This window comes from Chamaea fasciata, unplaced genomic scaffold (genome assembly GCF_029207755.1).
Source record: "Chamaea fasciata isolate MVZ Bird 193981 ecotype frontalis unplaced genomic scaffold, bChaFas1.0.hap1 SCAF_2, whole genome shotgun sequence".
Classification (NCBI taxonomy): Eukaryota; Metazoa; Chordata; class Aves; order Passeriformes; family Sylviidae; genus Chamaea; species Chamaea fasciata.
In genome coordinates this window covers 157937-178093 of record NW_027094087.1, presented here as the reverse complement: position 1 = coordinate 178093, position 20157 = coordinate 157937, and the positions used below count along the sequence as shown (strand labels likewise).

Below are 20157 nucleotides of genomic sequence, written 5' to 3'. Positions count from 1 at the left end.
GCGGGACTCGGGACCAGCGGCCTTCTACACCCGCCCCGGTCTGTCGGGAGCGCGGCTCCGTCCCGCCCGGGCCGCGGCGCCGGCCCCCCGTTCCCTCCCTTTCCGGGGCGGGCAGCGCAGTGCGGAAGGACGGCGGCCGGGAGGAAGCGGATCCCGCCGGCTCCGCGGCACCGGGCGCGGCGGGCGGACGGACGGACGGTGAGCGCGGCGGCAGCGCGGGGCCGGGCCGGGGCTCTGGCGCCTTCCGACGGGCTGGGGCGGCATGGGGCGGGAATGTGGCGGTGGGAGCTCCGCGGCTTGGCCGTGCCCTGAGCCCGCCCGGGCGCCGAGGGCTCGGGCAGAGGCCGGAGCGGCGCTGCGGGTCCGCGCCGGAGGTCGGGGAGGTGCCGGGAAGGGAGCGCGGAAAGCCCCGCTCCGGAGCAGCCCTCCCTCGCTCGCTGCGTTTTCCCCAGCCTCAGCACGGAAGATTTGGCTGCTCTCGCGTTTGTTTATGGTTTGCTGCAGTGTGAGAGTTCTGTGGGGGTTTTTTTAACATCTCACTCGCGTGTGGCTGCCGGGCAGCGTCAGCAGTACGACACTGCGATGTTTCAGCCGCTGCAGGGCAGGGTTTAAATCCAAATCAAACCCTGCTTTCCTTAAAAAAAGGCGGGGGGGGGGGGAAGCCGAAAATAGGGTGACATTTTTGTGCATCAAATGCCTTCCGTGTTTAAAAGATACTGTCCTTTTGTACAAGGTCAGAATTAATAAAATAGGTCTAAAAGTTGAAGGCCGCCCCTCTGCTTTTGGCACTAGTTTACCATTGAGGTGGCTCTTCCCTGTTGCTGGTAACTTGAAAACATTTTCTTTTTTTTTATTTCTCTAAGAAGAAATCCTGTTTATTAAGTGCTGGGGAAGATACTGCTCGAAACTAAAAGACAGTAGGATTAGATTTAGGTGTGTTCCCTGAGAAGGTGGGCAGGCCCTGGCACAGGGTGCCCAGAGCAGCTGTGGCTGCCCCTGGATCCCTGGAAGTGTCCGGGTTGGCCGGGTTGGATGGGGCTTAAAGTAACCTGGGATATTGGAAAGTGTCCCTGCCCGTGGCAGGGGGTGGAATGGGATGAACCTTAAGGTCCCTTCCGAGACAAACCAGTCTGGGATTCTGTAAAATTCTAGTTGTCTCCAAGAAGCTTTTAAATAAATCCGTATTTTGAAAGGTGTTTCTCTGGGTAGTTCTGGTTTTGAAACACTCTTACATCATCTGTAGGTAATCCCTGAATTTGTATTGGACAAATTTAGATAAACTAAGTCTCATGAGGTAGAATGAGGGAGCAGGGGATTCTGTTGCTTGCTTTTGTTGAACACATGAAGTCCCTAGGAAAGGACGCGGGTCAGACCAGCTTTGCGGGAGGTGTCTGGGAGCACGGGGAGGTTTCACTAACACCGTCTTGTGTTGGACAGGGCTGCCTGTGTTTGAGCCAAAATGGCTTTCAGTAAAGGATACCGTGTCTATCACAAGCTGGATCCACTCCCCTTCAGCGTGATCGTGGAAACCAGGAACAGAGAGGAATGCCTCATGTTTGAGTCCGGAGCAGTGGCTGTCCTCTGTAAGTCGATCTGTTTGATAACTACTGTGTTAGACAGGTGCCAGACTGAACATCGTGTGAGCCATTTATCTGGGCAATGTAAAGAAGCAGCTGTTCTCTTTTTCTGTTTGCTAATGGAGAGGCTGCTGATTGAAATGAGAAAGAAGACATTTTCTTCTCTTTATCTGTTGAGAGAGAATGGGACACAATTAATTACATTTCTTTATGCATCTATATTTTCATGTCCTCTAATTTTTCTTAGAATTGCTTCCAGCATCATCTTGTTTCTTGGGTTCTCAACAGCCCTATTTTGAACACATGATAACTCATTGACAACCTAATCCTCGTGTTGCATTTCATAACAGTCAATTCTGTATTCTTAAATGTGATATCGTAATTTGATTTTATCTCATTTTGTGTGATTTTTATGGCTTTTTGATTTTTACCTTTATTTTGTCCCTGTATATTTAACCTCCCTCAAGACTCTGTATTGCTTTGTCTTGTAATAAAATGAGTAATGTTTGGAGTAAGGTGTCTTGCATTGCAAAAGTATTTTTATGTGTTTTAAGTGAAAAATGCATGGGATGTTTCCCTAAATTTTTGCCTCCTTTTTTTTTTTTTTTTTTTTTTTTTTTTTTGGTGGAGGTTTTGTTTATTTTGTTTTTTGTTTTTTGTTGGAGGACACAAAAATGAGAAGTGCAGAAGAGAACCATAAGGCCTATACATAGCCTTTTAAAGTACATAAAATTATAAAATATTTTGTGGTTTTTAGGAGGTCAAAGCACCTGGTTGCACAGCATTTCTGAGCTTGATTTTGGCTTTTTTATAGAAAACTTTCTTTCCATGGAAGTAGTTTTCTCTTTAGCCAGCACCTGTTAGAGGCCTGGCAATGATTGACATGGTTGCTGCAGCTGTATGGTGGTCCCAGTGAACACTGGGTGCTTTTCTCCTATTTTTAAAATTCTCCCTTTTTTCTGGTACACTTTTTTCTTAATATGTATTTAAGTAATCTCCTTGATTTTGGGAGCAGTATCCATAAGGCACTCTAGTGCGGATTGGGAATAACTGTCCAGTCCTAAAGTCAGTGAACAGCTTTAGTGCAAGCCATAAAATGTTTTGAAGATTTGTGGAACAGGTTGTTTTAGCCTGTGTCTAGTAATTATGGGACATGCTTGAGCTACTTAAGGGCCAACAGTTGAAAAGTTATTTATTCCTGAAGGTTTTGCTCAGAAAGGGCAGTAAGTCACTTCTCGTGCTGGGATACACTGCAGGCACCTGGATAAATGTCCTTCCCTAAAAATTAAAGCCCATGTCAAAGTTTTTCCTGCTTCCCAGCCCTGTTGTTACCAAGCAGAGGAAGCCAGACCTAAAGGAAGTTTGAAAGCCTCTCTCCTCTTGGGTTCTGTACTTAGTGATAGCTCATTATCAATCTGCAAAGGACTGTCCTTGGAATTCTAATTGCTAGGTTACGTCATAGCAAATGTTCATACTCAGCTGGAAGTAGTTACTGAGTATTGTTTTCAGCAAGCTTAATCAGGAAACTGCTTACTCTTTTTCTGTCTGGTACATGGCCATAGTTTTCCATTGAGTATTTAGCAGTGGCGTTTTTCTTTAATTCCCTCTATTTTATTTCCATATAATTCCCTAAATTCTTTAGGTACTGATACTTTTCTTAATGATTGGAAGATCACCATCTTGAATTGATGGCAGAAAAAGCCCAGGAGTTTCCTAGGCCAGGTTTTTTCCTTCTCTTTTTCTATTTGCTGTCCCCGTCTGCTATCCGTTCTTTTTAATGCCTATTTAGAGGAGTAGAATTATTAGCACTTGGGGAATATTTGTGAAGTGTTACTTCTCCATCTCCTTGGCCAAGTCACAGAATCCAGCCAGAAGATTCCAGTCTGTAGCTGTACAAATTTACAGGTGTTTGTACAAATAATAGACAAAATTAATGAAATACTACTGTCCCTTGGGGAAGATTTCCCATGTTTGTAAAATCTGTGTGAATAGATAGAAAAATGGTCAGATCAAGTATATGTCAGTTTAAACCCAGAACAGCATCACTTTAAACTGTCCAAAACTTCTGGGTTTTGATGATGGTGCTACCACTTTTCAGACTACAAAAATTGACAATACTGACCTCTAAACTGTTAGACATTTTTCCAAATATTTTAACAAATACTGGAGATCAAGTAATGTATTTAGCCTTATACCTGGTCATAGCTCTTACCTGTATGCAGAGTGGATAATATATGCACAGCCTAGTGAAATACATTTTAGCATTAAAACTGATTTGTGTGGCTCAGTCCTGAGAGCCTTAGTGACCTGCACCTCCTGGAATATCCACGTACAGAAATTTGGCTTTGAATTGGGCTAAGAGAAAGGAATGGAAGCTTACTGATCTTTCAGCGTCATCTTAAAGGAAGCACATCTGTCACTTTGCAGAGGGAAGGATAACTGCGTTACTCTTCCTCCCCTGTGCCCTCCGTGAGGCAGTGCAGGATGATTCAGAGGATTTAGTTCAGCCTGGGTAGGAAATGCTGCACAGCTCAGGTGCTGGGTGATTTTCAGCGTGTGTGCCACGTGCTGTTGCTGTCAGCCAGGTCACAGGGAAGCGAGGAGCAGGGTCGATGGGATAGTTCAGAGGTGGTAGTTGTGTAACCACTCAGTCTGAACGCAGCCCAGGCCATGCTTCTGCTGGAGGTGTTCTGTGTGAATTAACCGATGTTGCTGTGACTGAAAGACCTGAGCACTGCTTTGCTTTCCTTTGTGCATTTCACACCTCTTTGGTCGGGATGGTCCTGGTATTGGGTTAGACGAGACACTGGAGTCTGAGGGGGTCCTTCTCAAAGCCTGGTGAGAGCACCTTGGTTTAAATGTCAGCAGCTTCACTGCTGATTTGTTTAGAATTTAGTGGGAGGCTGTCATAGATCTGTTTTTTTTAATTTTCCATATGAAATGGGCAGTATATTTCTTCTTTGCAGTAGGGCTCTGTGAGATGTCTTAACTGGGAAGGTTTCCCTGAGTGAGCAGGAGTGTGTTCTCTCCCTGTCCCTGCTGGTGAGTCATCCCAAAGGAGTGGTAGCTGTCCTTACTCCTGTCGCCTGCCGTGGAGAACATTCTGTCTGGGAAAGCACTGAGCCGGGAGCGTCACGCACATCCTCGGACCTCAGTGTCAGAGTAGAGCTGAGCAGAGAGCAGGTGTGAGCAGGAGGAGGCACACTGCCCACCTGGGCTCTCTGCAGCTGAAGTAAGAGCTGTAGTAACCCATGTGCAGCAGGCACCCTCTTACAGCTCTTCGTGGTTAGCAGTGCTACTCAGACCACTTCTTAGTAAGAATATTCTTCCACACAGTTAAACCAGGGAGGTCTCAGCAGGCCTTGGAAAGCAGTCTGGCAGGATTTCCTCATCCCAAGCTGAGCCAGTACTAGAGGTGTGTCAAAAAAAGAGGTATCAAAAGTAATAAAATAGTTCTTTGGTTGGTTAATTTAATAAATGAAGGTGGTGACTCTGTTCTGATTTTAATGTCTCCTCTGGAGTAATACTCAGGTGTTATCTTTAATTTAAGTACCAAAAATTTAACAGTCCTAATTTGACAAAACCCTTGAAAACCTTAGTCTTAAAAGATCAAAACCAAATAGTGTTGATAAATTTTTCAGATTTTTTTTCAGATTTTTCAGGTTCTAAAACTTTTAAAGTGACGGTTGGGTGGACTTTTTCTTGTCTAGTGTAAGTTAGAAGTCTTGGGCCTGAAGGAAATGCACGTTATTTCAGGATTGTGGTTTTGTTCCCAGCTCAGAGTCCGATATTCTGCCTGGAAACTGTAGTCACTAACTTGAAATGTGTTGTCTCATGGCACCCTCCTCACCAAGGGGAGACCCCAACCATAGAAAGCCTACAGGGTGACTTTCAATGTGATCCAAACTTTTTAATTGTTAAAACTGGGAAACTGATTTCTGGATCTGGAATGAGGCAGAATTGATCCAGATTATCCTGAAAACAAAATTGTTGATGAGGTTCCATTTGTGTAATGCAGGGAGGGCTGACATATTCACTTCAAAATAATTGAATTGGTCACCTTTCTTATGTGAGTGTGATTGCTACGGTGTTCTTATTACGGATGGCATTTTAAAATGCTGTTACCTGTTAATCCTTAATAAATAGTGGCTCGAAATTTTGTTGTTTTCCTCTTGACACTGCAAATGGGGCTTTCTGGCTTTCTCCAGAGGTGCATTGCAAATTGATTTGAAAATCATTTTGTAAGTGTTGTGGTTTTATGAAGTTTTTTGTTAGTTTGATTTGGGTTTCTTACTGCTTAATAGTGATCATGAAAGGATAAAATCTTTCCATTTCTGGAGGGCTGAAGATAGGGGTCAGTAGGATTGGTGCCTTGGGTTTCTGGAGAGCAGACTTTGGCCTGTTGAGGAGACTGGATGAGAGTCCCTTGGGAAGAGAATGGAGAGGAGTGTGGTGAAGCTGTGTCTTCCTGATTTCATCTTGCTTTTCAGAAGCTTCAAGTGCTTTTTCTTGATGTTGGCCCCAGGAAGTTCCTTACTGGGCACTGCCTTGAAAGCAAAAGCCTGGGGTCAGCGAGCACGGACCAGGGCAGGATGGAGGAAGTCGTGCCGTATTTGACGTTTTCCCATGTGAATTTTGGCCTTGAAAACAAACTGAGGTGGGAAAAGTGCAGGCAGCATGAGAGAGAAAGACTTAGACAGTCACTGTGGAAAAGCTCCGAGTTCACGCTGAATTAGGTCCAATGTAAATGAAAAACATATCATGAAATGCTTTCAGTTGGTTCTTGGGCACTTTAAGAAAATACTAATTGCCTAGCCACAGTAAGTTTCTCTGTTTTTATTTGGTTAGTTGGTTGGTTTTGCAAAGATTAGCCTTTGTTGGCCCTTTTTGTTGTTCTGAAGTTGCAAAGCCCATGTTACCTAATTTACTTTGGGCATTTTCTTATTGTGGCTTAACAAAGATATCCAGCATTCTCTGCAATGGAAAAAGAGAATAAGCCCATAGAAGACAGAAAAGGCACTGTTTCTGACATGTCATTAAATCCCAGCAGTCACTTTTAAGAAAAATCCTGTGAGAAGTTTGAAACGAAACCCAAACTTTCTGTAGTAATTTCAAATGTGGAGGAAGAACACCACAGCTTTGTGGTTATGCAATGCTGAGTTTAGAAGAGTACATTGGTATCAGTAAACCCTTTCTAAAAAACAGATTGAAAGAACCAGGGTCTGAAATTTAGAAGTTTTTTCCAGCCCAGCGGTTTTCTGGTTAAGAAAAACACAGTTTGGTGAGGCTGACAAAATGTTTTTAGATCGGCTGCAGGTTCTTAACACTCACCCTAGGTGAGGACTTCAGAAATAAATCCTCATGCTGCTATAAAACTCTTTTTATTACATCTCTATTACAGGAATATTAGTGCAATAGGTGTCAGTGCAATAAGGTAAAGAAACTTTGTTAAAATCCTCTTAATGAAACATTGAATGGGGTTGGATTTCAAGCTCTGGTTAAATAATTATTTCATCTATATTAAATAGTCTGATCCACATTAATGAAAGAGCTGGCAGATCTTTGAACAGAAGCGGTAGGCTTGTGCACAGGCAGGGCTATATTAGTCTTGGGCAATACCTGTTAGGAAGAGCAATTCTAGGTAAAATAGAGGGGTTTTAATTGTAAAATAGAGATTTTGTTCTAAATGACATAGGTAATGTGAGAGAGAGCACAGCAGAATGCCGGGGCAGATAGGTATTTCAATTTACTCCGTGTCATGTTCTGAGGTTTTTAGTGTCAAAGAAAATGGTGCTGATTGCTGGTAACCATGGAATCTTTTTCCCTGTGGATCCAGTGGCAAAGTGGGATTGTTGATGTTGTCTTTCCGGTGCAGTCTCGGCCATGAGCAGTAGATGGGTGGCATCCTGCTGCTCTGCAGCATCTCTCAGCTGGCTCTGCAGCCAGCCTTGTGGGCCTGGCTGCTACAGTGCTGATGGAAGACCTGGAATGTGCACTTAACTCCCAGGAGAGCAGTGGCAGATATACTTTAATATCTTCTGAAATATGACAGGGTTGTTTTGGTGGTGGTGCTTTTGTTTGGTTGTTTTTTTGTTGTTTTTTTTTTTCAAAACTGTCTGTGAAAATTGTGTCTTCCTAATTCATCTAAGACATGGCTTTTCAATACCAGTTTTTGTGGACCTGCAAGAGTTTTGATCTGCTTGGAATATATATCTAAGATAGTTAAAATGGATTTTCAGTAGTCTTGTTCAGAGATAATACTGCTACATCATGGTTTTATTCTTGGAGCAAAAGGGTAATTTTTTTTTTCATGAAAAAAGCAACATTAGGCACTCGTAGAGCATTCTCAGGCATCTTTCTTGTCTGTGCTGTAAATGCTTCTTATAATATGAGATGATGTTGTTAAAAATGTCAGTGTTCTCCTTTAATATCACTTGGAGTTTTGCTTTTTTATTGCTTAAAAACATAGCATGATCATAACTTTGTCACAGAATCAAGCCCTCATTTTCCATTGTACAGCGCCATATGCTCATACATTTTGATTTCTTTCCAGAAGCATCACGTTAGCTCTGCTGTTGTAATCCCCCAGGTTTGTGGTTTGGAATGGTTTGCTCTTGCTGCCATAGTATCGGGGCTTTTTGCATCAGCAAATCTTTCATTTTCTCTCCACAGCTGCTGCAGAAAAAGACACAATCAAGAATACCTACTCCAAAGTCATGGATGCCTATGGGCTCTTGGGTGTGTTAAGATTGAACCTCGGTGAGTCAAATCTGTAAGACTTGAATTTTTCATTTGGGGCAGAATACTGTGCTGCTCCTGTAAGGCTGGATCTTTGCAACAGGAACAGAGCGTCTTTTTTTCCGTTCATTTGTTTGGTTTTGTTTCCTCTTTGCAGAGTAACTTACAAGTTTGGAGCACTCCCAGAAATGAGGGAGTGGACAAAAATAACTTTGGTTTTTGCAATCCCTGTTCTTACGCAGTGTAGTTTCTCCTTTTTTTCTGCAGAACTTGGGAATGTGTTCTTGGCCTTGGTTCTTTTTGTACGTTTTTCAGGCAAACTGGGGTGGGCCCGTGTGCCTTTAGCACATAAATAAATCAACGTCCTGCTCTGCTGAGATCCCTTCTCTTACCCGTGCCCTTTGTTGTTTTGCAGGAGACACACTGTTACATTATCTGGTCCTCGTAACTGGATGCATGTCGGTGGGAAAGATCCAGGACTCTGAGGTTTTCCGAGTTACTTCCACAGAGTTTGTGTCGCTGCGAGTTGACCCGACAGACGAGGATCGTATTTCGGAAGTGCGCAAAGTGCTGAACTCCGGAAACTTTTATTTCGCGTGGTCTGCCACTGGTGTCAGCGTGGACCTCAGTCTCAGCGCTCACCGCAGCATGCAGGAGCACACCACTGACAACAGGTTCTTCTGGTGAGCTCAGAATTGGTTCAGCAATTCAGAATTGGGTCAGTTAGACACAGTAATGAATTCTTCTACAAACTAATGCCCGGCAAGCTTTTATCCTAGTCTTTCCCAGCTCTTACATGAATACACCTTTCTCCCCCAAACCTTGAAGAGATGGAATAGCGTTACTTGAACACTGGGGGCACAAGTATGTTACTAATGACTGGATGTTTTTGAGACCACTTGGGAGTTTCTAAATTGGAAGCAGTACACAGATTTTTCACTGCTTGTATTGCTTTTTCATCTGAACATCTCCTGTGATGTTGTGTTTCAGTTCTGGTGCCTCCTAATTCTTCATCAGTTGTCTCAGTTTTTTAAATGGGTGTGGTTATGAGGCTTCAAAGAAAAAAAAAATTACTATTTTTTAGAACATTCTGGATTCTAAAATGGTGTGGTGTTTATAGATTCCAAGGGGGTTTCCAACATATGAAAGCACTTCAAAAGTTTTGTTACTCAGAAAACTGTGATATTGCTGGTTTTGTTGAGACAGGAGGTAGGCTCTGCTACAAAGTGCACTTTGCTTGGCTGCAGCACTCACTATCCTTTTACTGGATATTTTTGAATAAAGTATAGGTTTTCACACAAAGAATTTTTGATGAGAGGAATGGTGCTGTTTCTGTTGATCAGCAGCTTAAATAATGCCAGTAATTCACAATGACATGTCAGAAATTCTGTTCCCTTCAGCCTTTGTTAAAAATGCTCTGTGTATCCAGGAATCTTGGAATGGTGCTGAGGACCTGGCTTTACACTGTTAGAACAGGTGAAAAGCTACATTTGTCCTCCTCTTCTGGCCAAAATGCACCAAACCAGCTCGGGCAAATGAGCCAGTGCTTCTCTAGTCTTAGCTGCTATTTTGGTCCAGTTGGGGAATCTGATCAGGGTGAAGTATAAGAAAAAGATTATTAAGGTAGGAAAGAAGCTCAGGTCTTCAGAACCATTATTTCCTTGATGTAGGTTTACAGGGGTTGTAGAGACCTTGCTGTTTGTCTGTGCATCTGGAAAAAAAGCTTGGCTCTCCATTGATTAGTGAGTACTTCAAAGCCTAAGAAATGCTGCCTGTTGACACTGTCCAAATAAGCTGGGCTGATTCTGACCCCTGTTGTAAAACTTCTGAAGTTACCTGGTTCTGTTTCTTTCAGTAAGAGCCAGTCCTCACAGGAGGTAGGTGGAATGTCCTGATTCCAAAAGCTAGAAATGTAACTGCTAAAAGTCAAGAACAGGAAGTATTCTGCATATGCACTTCAGTGAGCTTCCTGGGGATTTTTCTGTGCCAAACATCCAGGCTCAGAGTGCCCAGGGAAAGAATATTGTTTGTTTTCAGTGTCCTGTTATAATGCACCTGTATACTTAGCTTTGGGATGAAAAGACTGACATTAAAGAGCTTCCACCGTTATAATGAATATGCTGTTTGCAATTCCAGTAGAATTTTCTGGGCAGAGGCACAACCAGGCATATTCCTGGAGTTTGCTTTTCTTTGCTATGCAGAAAACTTTGCTGCTTTTTTATATGAGTGAATGTTTCCGAAGAAGATCAAAAGCCAAGCCCCACTAGAGTGAGGCAAACAAAAAATTTCACAAAACCCGAACTTTAGTCTTACTTACTTAATACAGCATTGATTAGTGCTGCTAAACGTGCTGGTACACTCAAACTCTGGATCTTTCATGTGAACAGTAATTGCTATTAGAGACTGTTATATGCAGTATATAAGGTGCCAGCACTTAACCCTGAAATTGGTGTTTGAAGAAATTTGAGGACCACTTGACTGGGAATGAATTCCTGGAAGCCTGTCTGGTGAGTGGCATGGGGTTAGGGTTAGGTGGCATATAATGGTGACATATAATGAAAGTAATCAATGTATATTGATGAGAATTTCTTTTCTAGCTTTCCTTTGTGGTGGTGTGAGACTGCATGATGCTGTACACACTAGAAAAAAAGTAACTCTGTCACTGGAATTCTGTCTTGCTTTCCTAGAGTCTGTAATCTTTGGCTTCTCAAAACAAGGCTGAGCAGAGAAGTATAAACAAGCTTGGAGTGTTGTTTTGTTGGTGGGTGACAAGCAAGGGCTATAAGGGTTATTTGCAGGTCATTGAAATTCACAGCTTCACTCCATCTTCTTTTTGTGCTATTTGCTATTTGAGGAACATTTAAATGAGAGTTATATTACAAAACTCTAGCATGCCTATTTTCCTGGTCTTATTTGTGTTAGTAGGTGTAAAATGTAAGGAGTTAGGAGTTGGCTTAACGGTTTGAGCTGAATTGCAATTCTTTCCGGTTATTTGATGGTTGTTTTCTCTCTGACAGGAACCAGTCGCTGCATTTACATCTGAAGCACTACGGTGTGAACTGTGATGACTGGCTGTTGCGTCTCATGTGTGGAGGAGTGGAGATCAGGACAATTTATGCAGCTCACAAGCAGGCCAAGGCTTGTCTCATTTCCCGACTAAGCTGTGAACGGGCTGGGACGCGATTTAACGTCCGGGGAACAAACGATGATGGACACGTTGCCAATTTTGTTGAAACAGAGCAGGTATGTTACACTCCAGTGCCCATAGCTTGGCTGACAGGCCAATGGAAGCCCCCATGTCGTTAGCTTTTTGCTTTATATCAAGAAATCACGAGTCAAGTCTGCCACCAGCATATATTGGAATAGTTTCTTTGATGCTAAATTAGGAGGCTAAGTAGGTTATGTAATTTGATGATCTTGGTTTTTAGTGTGGCTTATGGTCAGGGCCTGCCTGCGTCTCAGTTGCAGTAGCTTAAGAAGGTGCTGAACTCCTGTGGGTGGCTGTGCTTCCCCTGAGCCCCTTGAGCTGCGTGGCAGCGTGTTCTACTTTTGGCCTGAGCTGATCTAAAGTAAAAGGCAAAAGGGATTTTTGGCAAATACCAAAACACCAGTACCTTGTGGCTCAGGAAAGATAAAAGCATTCCACTTGGCACAGCCTCCCTGAAAGGCAGCTTGTAAAGCCACTGCTGTTCTGCTGCCTTGGATTTCATAGCTCTGCCCTCATTATACAGAAATGTGAGACCCTGCTAAATCTTTCTTTGCTGGCTTTCCTTGGCTCACTTTCCATGGTAGCCTATTCCCAGGGGGTTGTTCCTGCAGCTGTGTTCGTGCTCCTGGGTTTCTTTGGCTGACTCCATGACTCCTTCCAGAGCCCAGGTGACTGAAGGAGGACTTTGTGCAGGAAGGGCTGTGCTGGTACACCTCCAGTTTCAGGAGTTTAGTCAGAACACTCTTGTTACACTTTCTCTTCCCGAGTTTCCTAGCGTGACAATGTCACTGAGTGGCTGTGGTGTGTTATTCCACTTTAATTTTCCTTTTGTGGATACTTCATGGACCGCACGATATGTCGGTTCCTGGTGCAGAAAGTTTGTGCCAGTGTTCTGAGTAGGCTGCATGGTTATTTTCTGTGCAGTGGTGTTCATTTTAACTATTCCTGCAGGAAAGTCTTACTGAGTTGTTTAAAACATCTTACTTCTAGTGCAGAAGTTACTCAAGCCCAAATAATAAAAGCTGTACTTCCTTAAACGTTGTGAATTGTGGTTCTGCAAGGGAGCATGAGAGCGACAGAACTTTTTGTAGGAGCTGTTCAGAGTCTTGGAAACAATATTTTAGCTTGTAGTGTGGAATATGTAATACGTAAATATGTTTTATTTGCTCCATGTTTAGTTAAGGCTAAGAATCCTAAAATCTTACTCTGTGATAATTATTAATACTATGCTTTACTTTCCTCAACAGGTGATATATTTGGATGACTCTGTGTCATCTTTCATACAGATTCGAGGATCTGTTCCATTATTTTGGGAACAGCCAGGACTGCAGGTAAGCAGGAGACAGATTTAATTATACAGATAATTCTTATTTATGTCCTTTTTAACATTATCTCCTAGCCTTTGAGCTCTTCTTCACAGTTGCCTGTGAGGATGAGGTGATCCTCTGGGAGCACATTCGTGCTATTGTGACTCACCCAGCCTGCTCCTCTCAAGTCTAGAACTTGCACACAACTTGAATGTCCATTCTTTTTTCCATGTCTTCTCTTTGTAGTTCTTTTTCCTCTTTTAAATGGGTTATCTAAGGGCATCCAGAGAGACTGTTTTCTTCTGAATCGTTCTTGAGGAGAAGTCTTTTCAAGAAGTCAATAAGGATCAACAGTTACTGTAATAGAATTTCATCATAATTTTCTTGAAAGAGGGACTGACTGACTAACTGCTGCTGTGGCACTTTTTCTTACAGGAAAGGTTAAAAAAAGTTTGTGCCTTACAGGGACTCTAGGTTCCTTAGACATACCAGCATTTTGCAGTAGAACTGCTGAAACAATTATGTGTTTTTTACTCAAAACAAGACAATTTAATGTAATCTTGGTGTCGTAGGTGGGATCCCATCGTGTCAGGATGTCAAGGGGTTTCGAGGCAAATGCACCAGCTTTTGACAGGTAAAAAACATCTAAAATTTTTGCTAATGCACTACAAACCTCTGATAAGTTCTGCTGCATCCAAATGGGAGGCTTTGTCTGTACAAATGTGGGATTCAACAAAGCTGGGAACTTCCTGGGGACTGCTTATGCCTTTCAGTGCTTTGTTGGAAACTGTGAATAAAATTTATATTGAATACTTTGCAACTTCTCAGTGTTGCAGACGTTGGTATTAATCCTCTGTGTGCCAGAAGATGACTGTGGAATTTTTCTTCTGTTTACAGGCATTTCCAAACTCTTAAAAATTTATATGGCAAGCAAATAATTGTAAATTTACTTGGGGCAAAAGAAGGGGAGCACATGCTCAGCAAAGCTTTTCAGGTGAGTGTGATAGTTCTTTCACTGTGCATCTGCTTGGAATTTGCTTTTTTGCAATGAAGCTTTTACGTAGCCTTTGGAAACCAAACCCCCAGGTATGCTGTGCTCTGGGAGCTAAAATTGGATTTATCATAACAACACTGCTTAAGCTGCATGATGTGAAATGAATTGTTAAAAGCTCTCTACATAATTCCTGTTGGATTGTGTTCAGATTTCTTACTGTACTGGAAAATTGTAACAGCTATGTAGACAATGTTGAGGAATTTTAAGTTATTTTCATACTTCATGCTTACTAGTGTCTTACTGAAAACCTAAGTCTTTTTTAAACTATAAAATTGATGAATAAATGCATTATACTTTATGATATCTAATGCTGCGATGTTTAAGGCTATTTCTTTTGAAATTAATGGATATATCCCTTAATTATTTAAAAAAATACAATTTATCAATTTAAATATGGAGCCGCTCCATAACTAGCAGGAAATGTTTGTTGAGAAGATGTCAACTGTAAGTGGCTGCTCTCATTAATTCCCAGTGGTTAGTTTAAAAGAAAACCTCCCTTTGCAGTTCATAAATACCGACCACTTGAGGAGTTCTGTCTGAAGCCAGAGAACACGTCAGTAGCCATCTGTTACTTCCCTCTCCCTTTTCCCTCTGTATGGCAGTGATGGAATAGCTTGGAGCATTCGCTGGGGTATTTGCTGTGTCCAGCTCTCGTGGTCGGAGACAGGAGCATTCCCAGACGTGGATGATACCCAGGCCTTTGCCAACAAACAGTGTGTGGGCACTTAAAGGTTTTTCAGGGAATATTAGGGAAAGTTTTGCTCAAGCCACTCTCCACAGCAACCTAAGTAATTTGGGTGGGTTTTTTGTCCATGGTAGTTGATGAAGTGTTGGCTCAATGCCAATTGCTGACCAGCGTGTCAGTGACTGTTGATGACAAGGGGTTTCACTGAAACAGCCTTCTGCACGTGAAAGCATTTGAACAGCAGAAGAGGCCGTGGGCTGCCTTGGTGACCCCTGGGGTATTAAGGGAAAAACCTGACTTTGTTACAAGGAAAACAAAAATACACGTGAAATATTAATCACTTCTGAGTGATTTGTTTCAGTGGTGATAAAAGTTGTTTCGTTTTACCTAAAAGAAAGCTAATAAAACAGCTTTTAAAATACTTGTAATCTCTTGTTTAGCTCCTACTTCTCTTTGTTGGAGTACTGGTATATTTATAATTTTTTTTTCTGTTTACAATGCCAGAGCCATTTGAAAGCATCTGAACATTCAGCTGATATCAAAATGGTGAATTTCGACTATCATCAAATGGTTAAAGGTGGAAAGGCAGAAAAACTACACAGTGTGCTTAAACCTCAAGTCCAGAAATTCTTAGAGTGTGGATTTTTTTATTTTGATGGAAAGGAAGTGAAAAGGTTTGTGTGCATGACTTCGGTATGTTTCCTCAGATTAAATTGTGGTGCTGGGATGTGTTTCACCCCTCAGCAAGAAGATAAGAGAAAGAATGTTGCCTCTGTTATTGTGGTTTTAGTGGATCTTGGGTGATCCTTAAGAGCTGAAATATGAGTCACCTTTTTTACTCTGGTAATATCTTGTCTCATTCTGCATATGCTCTATAAACGTCTCTTAAAAAAGATCTCTGTGAGACATTCAAGGGGCAAAATTAATTTCAGACCTTTGACCTCAGAATTTTGTGAAAATGGTCAATAGTCCTCTTTCTAGCAAGCAGCCACATGGAATTAATGACTATTTTTCCATCTTCCTGTATAATATACTCAGCATTTCCCTCAGTGGTGGAACGTACTCTTTTCTGTGTGTTGTAAATGTTGGTGTTCAGGGCAGTGTTTTTGCCTGTGCCTGGATCCCCCATTTGAGAGATTCCTTTCTCTCAAAGCAGGATTGAGATTCATGCTTCCTGCTCTGCTCTGTACTTACTCCTGATTCCTGGAGCAAAGGCTGTGCTTATCTCAGCAGGAAAAGAGAAGCAGGGATAGAAGTAGGCAACAATCCTTCTCTTCTCCCTTCCACACCCTTCCTCCTTTTAACTAATGCAGAGCAAAGTGCTGACTGAGGTTCTCCCTGAGAAAGAGTTGCTAAATGATGAGGGGATTTAAAAAGCTTTAAAAGTGCCTTTTTGTTGTTTCTTTTTTCTTTTTTTTTTTACTGGGGGATTCAAATAAAGCCATCAAAAATCAAAATTCAACAGACTGAAAGCAAAAAAAGAGAGTTGTGGCTTGTGACAGCTCAAAGACTTCTGTTAATAAAAGATACAGTTACAGTCCTTGTGAGTTCATGGACCATCTCCTTTGGGAAATGTCAGGCTTTCTGCTTTGTATTTCAAATCAAATGCAGAGATAGTAATGCTCAAAAAAAAAGTCTTAAAGTTCTTCAGAACTTGGTGCAGTTTGTGGTTAGGTCACTAAGTAGAGGTGCTGAAACCATACTGACTTTGGTGGACAAAGTGTGTAGTGGGAGTGACAAAAGTAAGGGATAAGTGTGTGTCCTTGGGAGAGTCGTGAGAGTTTTGAACTCCTGGCCGAGCAAGCATCACATGGATGTTGCTTAACATAATCCTTTTGAGAGTTCTCTAGCAGGAGTTACTGGGCTTCTCCCAAAGGAAGTGGAGCAGTTCTGAGAGTTTGAGGGCCTCAAACATCCCTTGAGCTAAAGAGGAGAGGCTTGTTTTTCATTTTTACAGGGGAGTAATGAGGCGTTGGAATTGGCTTTAGTTACATGACAAATTTGGTTACTTTTAGTTAAAAAAAATTCAAGAACTGTCTCGGTACTTTGTTCATTTTTGTTGCAACTAAGAGTTACTTATTTCTTTCTGAGATTTTTTGGAAGTGTGTTAGTTGAATTGTTTGAAAAGAAACCTTAATCTTGCATAACACTTCAACCAAGCAAGGAGGATTGGGAGAAACTGAAGCAGAAAGACGGATGTTATTTGCAGAAAATGCCCGAGCTGTGCTCAGTGAGCACTTGAAGCTCACCCTCTGTTGCTGACCCGTTTATAAATGTCCTTGTGGGGCAGGAACGTTTCACTGACAATGCCCTGATTTACTGCTCTGGTTCAGATCTCCCTGTCCCTGCCTCTGTTGAGGAGATGTGTGTTAAATGAGTTACTTCAGTTGTTTTCCCTCTCCTGTTGTCCTTGGCACAGATCCCAGAGTGGCACTGTCAGGACCAACTGCTTGGACTGTCTGGATAGAACAAACAGCGTGCAGGCCTTCTTTGGCTTGGAGGTAGGAAACCCACATCCAGCTGCTGCTTCTGGGGCACGTAGGCTGTAAAAGTAGCGTCACCTTCCCCAGGAAGGCTGAATGAACTTTCGGTAGGTGGATTTCTCGTGGGAGCTGTTTCTTACTCTGACTTCCAGAGAGAAGACCTTCGGCATGTTTGAAGATGAAAAAATATGGGTGCTGTAAGGTCAAACCTAGGAAAATCATTATCCTTCTGTTTTCTGATTTTTTTTTAGTTAAAATGCTCCCCTTCAGAGAAATTTCTGTGAGAACTTACAAGGCACTGGTTGTAGAGCAGACATATCTGATTCTGAAAGATGAAGTGCTTGGCTGCTGCTTTAACACAAGTTTTCTATGGCATATATCTTTCTACACCCTTGATGTGTACAGTGCTTACATGTCAAACTTAGCTATGTAGCTCAGTTTTTTCCTTTCAAATCCTTTCAACAACTGCATAAATACAACGTTTTTTTTTTAAACCAGGTATCCCAGATTTTTCAGCAATGAGAATTAAATTATGATTTCAGCTAAAGTATGAGAGCTAAAAGCATAAAACTAATTAATAAGAAGGGAAACGGTTAATCCTGAAGAACTGCTTACTTAATTTTAAAATTCTATTAAATGAGATATATGAATTCTTACTTTATTTAACACAATAGATACTTAAAATAACAGGTACTGAACTCTAGATGACCCCCTAAAATTATAAAAGCGAGCACCCAATTTCTAAAATTTCTTGTGTATTTCTTGTTAATTTTGTTTTGCAAGTTTCCTTTTGTATCTTTTGTTGATTCCTGCTCAAACTTCAGAATTTTGCCTTTGCCATTCTGTGTCTATTATTTGAGGCTTCTTCTTCCTCTCAGATGCCTCAAGGTTTTAAAGATTTTTAAAAGCTCTTGAAAATAGTTTTGTTTTTAATTTAAAAACATTTACAAATCAGCTACGTATTTTTTTTCCTGAATTACTACCTATCTTCAAAGAAAAATGAAGTGTTGGTGCAAAACTTCATGTAAGATGCAGCCTTTCAAGCGTAACGTGCTGACAGTTTGCTCAGATTGGTACATATAAACCCAAGATTTGTGGGGTTTTATGCCTATATTTTAAGAAATATATTTAAAGTGTGGGGGGGGGGGTTGGTTGGTTGGTTGTTTCTTTTTGGTTTGGTTTGTTGGGTTTTTTGCTATTGTTGTCTTCACCTGTTGCAGATGCTAACAAAACAGCTGGAGGTGTTAGGATTAGCTGAGAAGCCTCAGTTAGTTACTCGCTTTCAGGAAGTTTTCCGATCAATGTGGTCTGTGAATGGTGATTCTGTCAGTAAGATTTATGCTGGAACTGGAGCCCTTGAAGGAAAAGCAAAGGTAAAATACATCTTCTCAATTGCTTTAGCAGCGTTCAGGATGGGTTTTAATAAATTCTGCCATTAATATAGCAATGATGAGGTTTTCTCTTTAAAAAACATGCTCTTTGTAATCCTAAAACAATCCCAGACAAAACCCAACCAACCAAGAAAAAATAACGTTAAATGGTTGGTTCTGTTGATAACCAGGTAATGTTCGTGTACATCCCTTCCTAGCCATGCTCCTGCCTCCCACATAACACCATTCTGTATGAAAGGACAAGGCTGAAATCTTCCATTTCTTTAGAACACAGTTCAGAAGAATGTATATTCAAATCAGCTTTAGTTTCTTTGAGTCTTCTTACTTTCCTCTCTACCTCTCCTGCTATTATTTCAGTTCCATTCACTGTATCTCCTTTTCAAGTATGTTTGATGGGAAACACGTTGTTTGTGGTTTTAGTGTTTTAACAGTGTTAATACTAATCCAGTTGTAGCCTGGTGGGTTTTGTTTGCATGGTCATCAGATTTATCTCTTTAGTTTTGCAGTTACTGAAAAGAACCCAAATTTTATTTCTACCCTGCTTTCTAACACCGTGAGAATAGTTCATGCTCTGTGACAGTGTAATGTTTCTCTTCAACTTGTTTTGTCTGGCTTGATGCCTGATTTGTTCCCATTTTCAAATGCTGCCTTTTGGTTGTTTTTTTTTTTTGTTGGTTTTTTTTTTTTTTCTCACGATGTTGCTTTTTTGTTTCCCTGATCCTGTCCCTTGCCAGGTGATACCTGTCAAGACAAATATTGACCCGTAGCAATTTTTGCCCTTAGTTTCCTCAAGAAAGTCTTTTCACACTGCTCTTTCTGCTAAAGAATGTGCTTCTTCTCATTCCATGTTATATCCTATGTACCCGTAGCCAACTGTTTTGGATTTTCCATCATTTGTTCATTCACAGTGTGCCAGGGTTCTTCTCTGCTCATGTAGGAGGTATCACAGCAAAATACATAAAAACAGAAGAATCAAATCAACTTGTTGCTTATTCTGCCCCTTGACTGGTGCATACAAGACTTCTTCATTTGGGAATTGCTTGTATTTTACTATAGAGTGGAATTTGGTTCAAGCTGTTTAGTTTTATTTTCTTGCAAAAAAGTCACTTAGACTGCCAGGAAGACTGCAGTAAGTATTTTAAGGAGTGTTTCCCCTTGTCTTGACTTTCCCATTCAACCTTCTTCGTTCCTTTTCCTAAATTAATAGTTACCTATTTCATCTAGTTCGTTTGGCTATTTTTTTTTTACTTTTAAAAATGCATTTAATGTATTTACATTTCCATTTTTAATGTTTAAAACACATTAGTACTTGTCCTGGTTTCAGTTTGTTAAACCACACCAGTACATTTGCTCTGCTGTCTTTGGAATAATTCTGGATCCGTGCCCTGGGACAACTCTAATTAGTACCACATCTCATAAATCAAATCAAACATCTCTGAAATGAGTCTCATCTGGTGAAAGATGATCTTTAATGCTTGCAAAGCCTTACAATACTTGCTCTCGTTTCAATTAAACCTGACTCATTATGGTTTGGAGTACTCTTGAGTATATATTTTAAAATGTAGTTTTTTAGTTGCATTCTCATTTCTCAAATGAAAAGTTTGATGCCTGAAATTGTTCCATTTCCTACTTGTCTGTTTGATTCTTCAAAGCCCAAGAATACTTAGAAGTAAAAATACAGACATTTCACATAGGAGAAAATTATTTTAACCTT

At 41.3% G+C, this 20157-nt stretch overlaps 1 protein-coding gene across 9 annotated transcripts in view; it reads left to right on the top strand.

Annotated features, from left to right (window-relative positions):
* Positions 1-14: 14 nt before the first annotated feature.
* Positions 15-20157, top strand: part of SYNJ1 (synaptojanin 1) — a 49860-nt gene continuing 29717 nt past the window's right edge. For all 9 annotated transcript variants that reach the window (XM_066206994.1, XM_066207018.1, XM_066207007.1 and 6 more), the window contains exons 1-11: positions 15-198; positions 1438-1583; positions 8250-8336; positions 8731-8998; positions 11333-11558; positions 12771-12854; positions 13403-13464; positions 13728-13824; positions 15074-15243; positions 16989-17070; positions 18273-18425. In XM_066206994.1, coding sequence (XP_066063091.1) covers positions 1460-1583; positions 8250-8336; positions 8731-8998; positions 11333-11558; positions 12771-12854; positions 13403-13464; positions 13728-13824; positions 15074-15243; positions 16989-17070; positions 18273-18425 — 1353 coding nt within the window. In that variant the 5' untranslated portion in view covers positions 15-198; positions 1438-1459. The remainder of the gene's footprint in view (positions 199-1437; positions 1584-8249; positions 8337-8730; positions 8999-11332; positions 11559-12770; positions 12855-13402; positions 13465-13727; positions 13825-15073; positions 15244-16988; positions 17071-18272; positions 18426-20157) is intronic.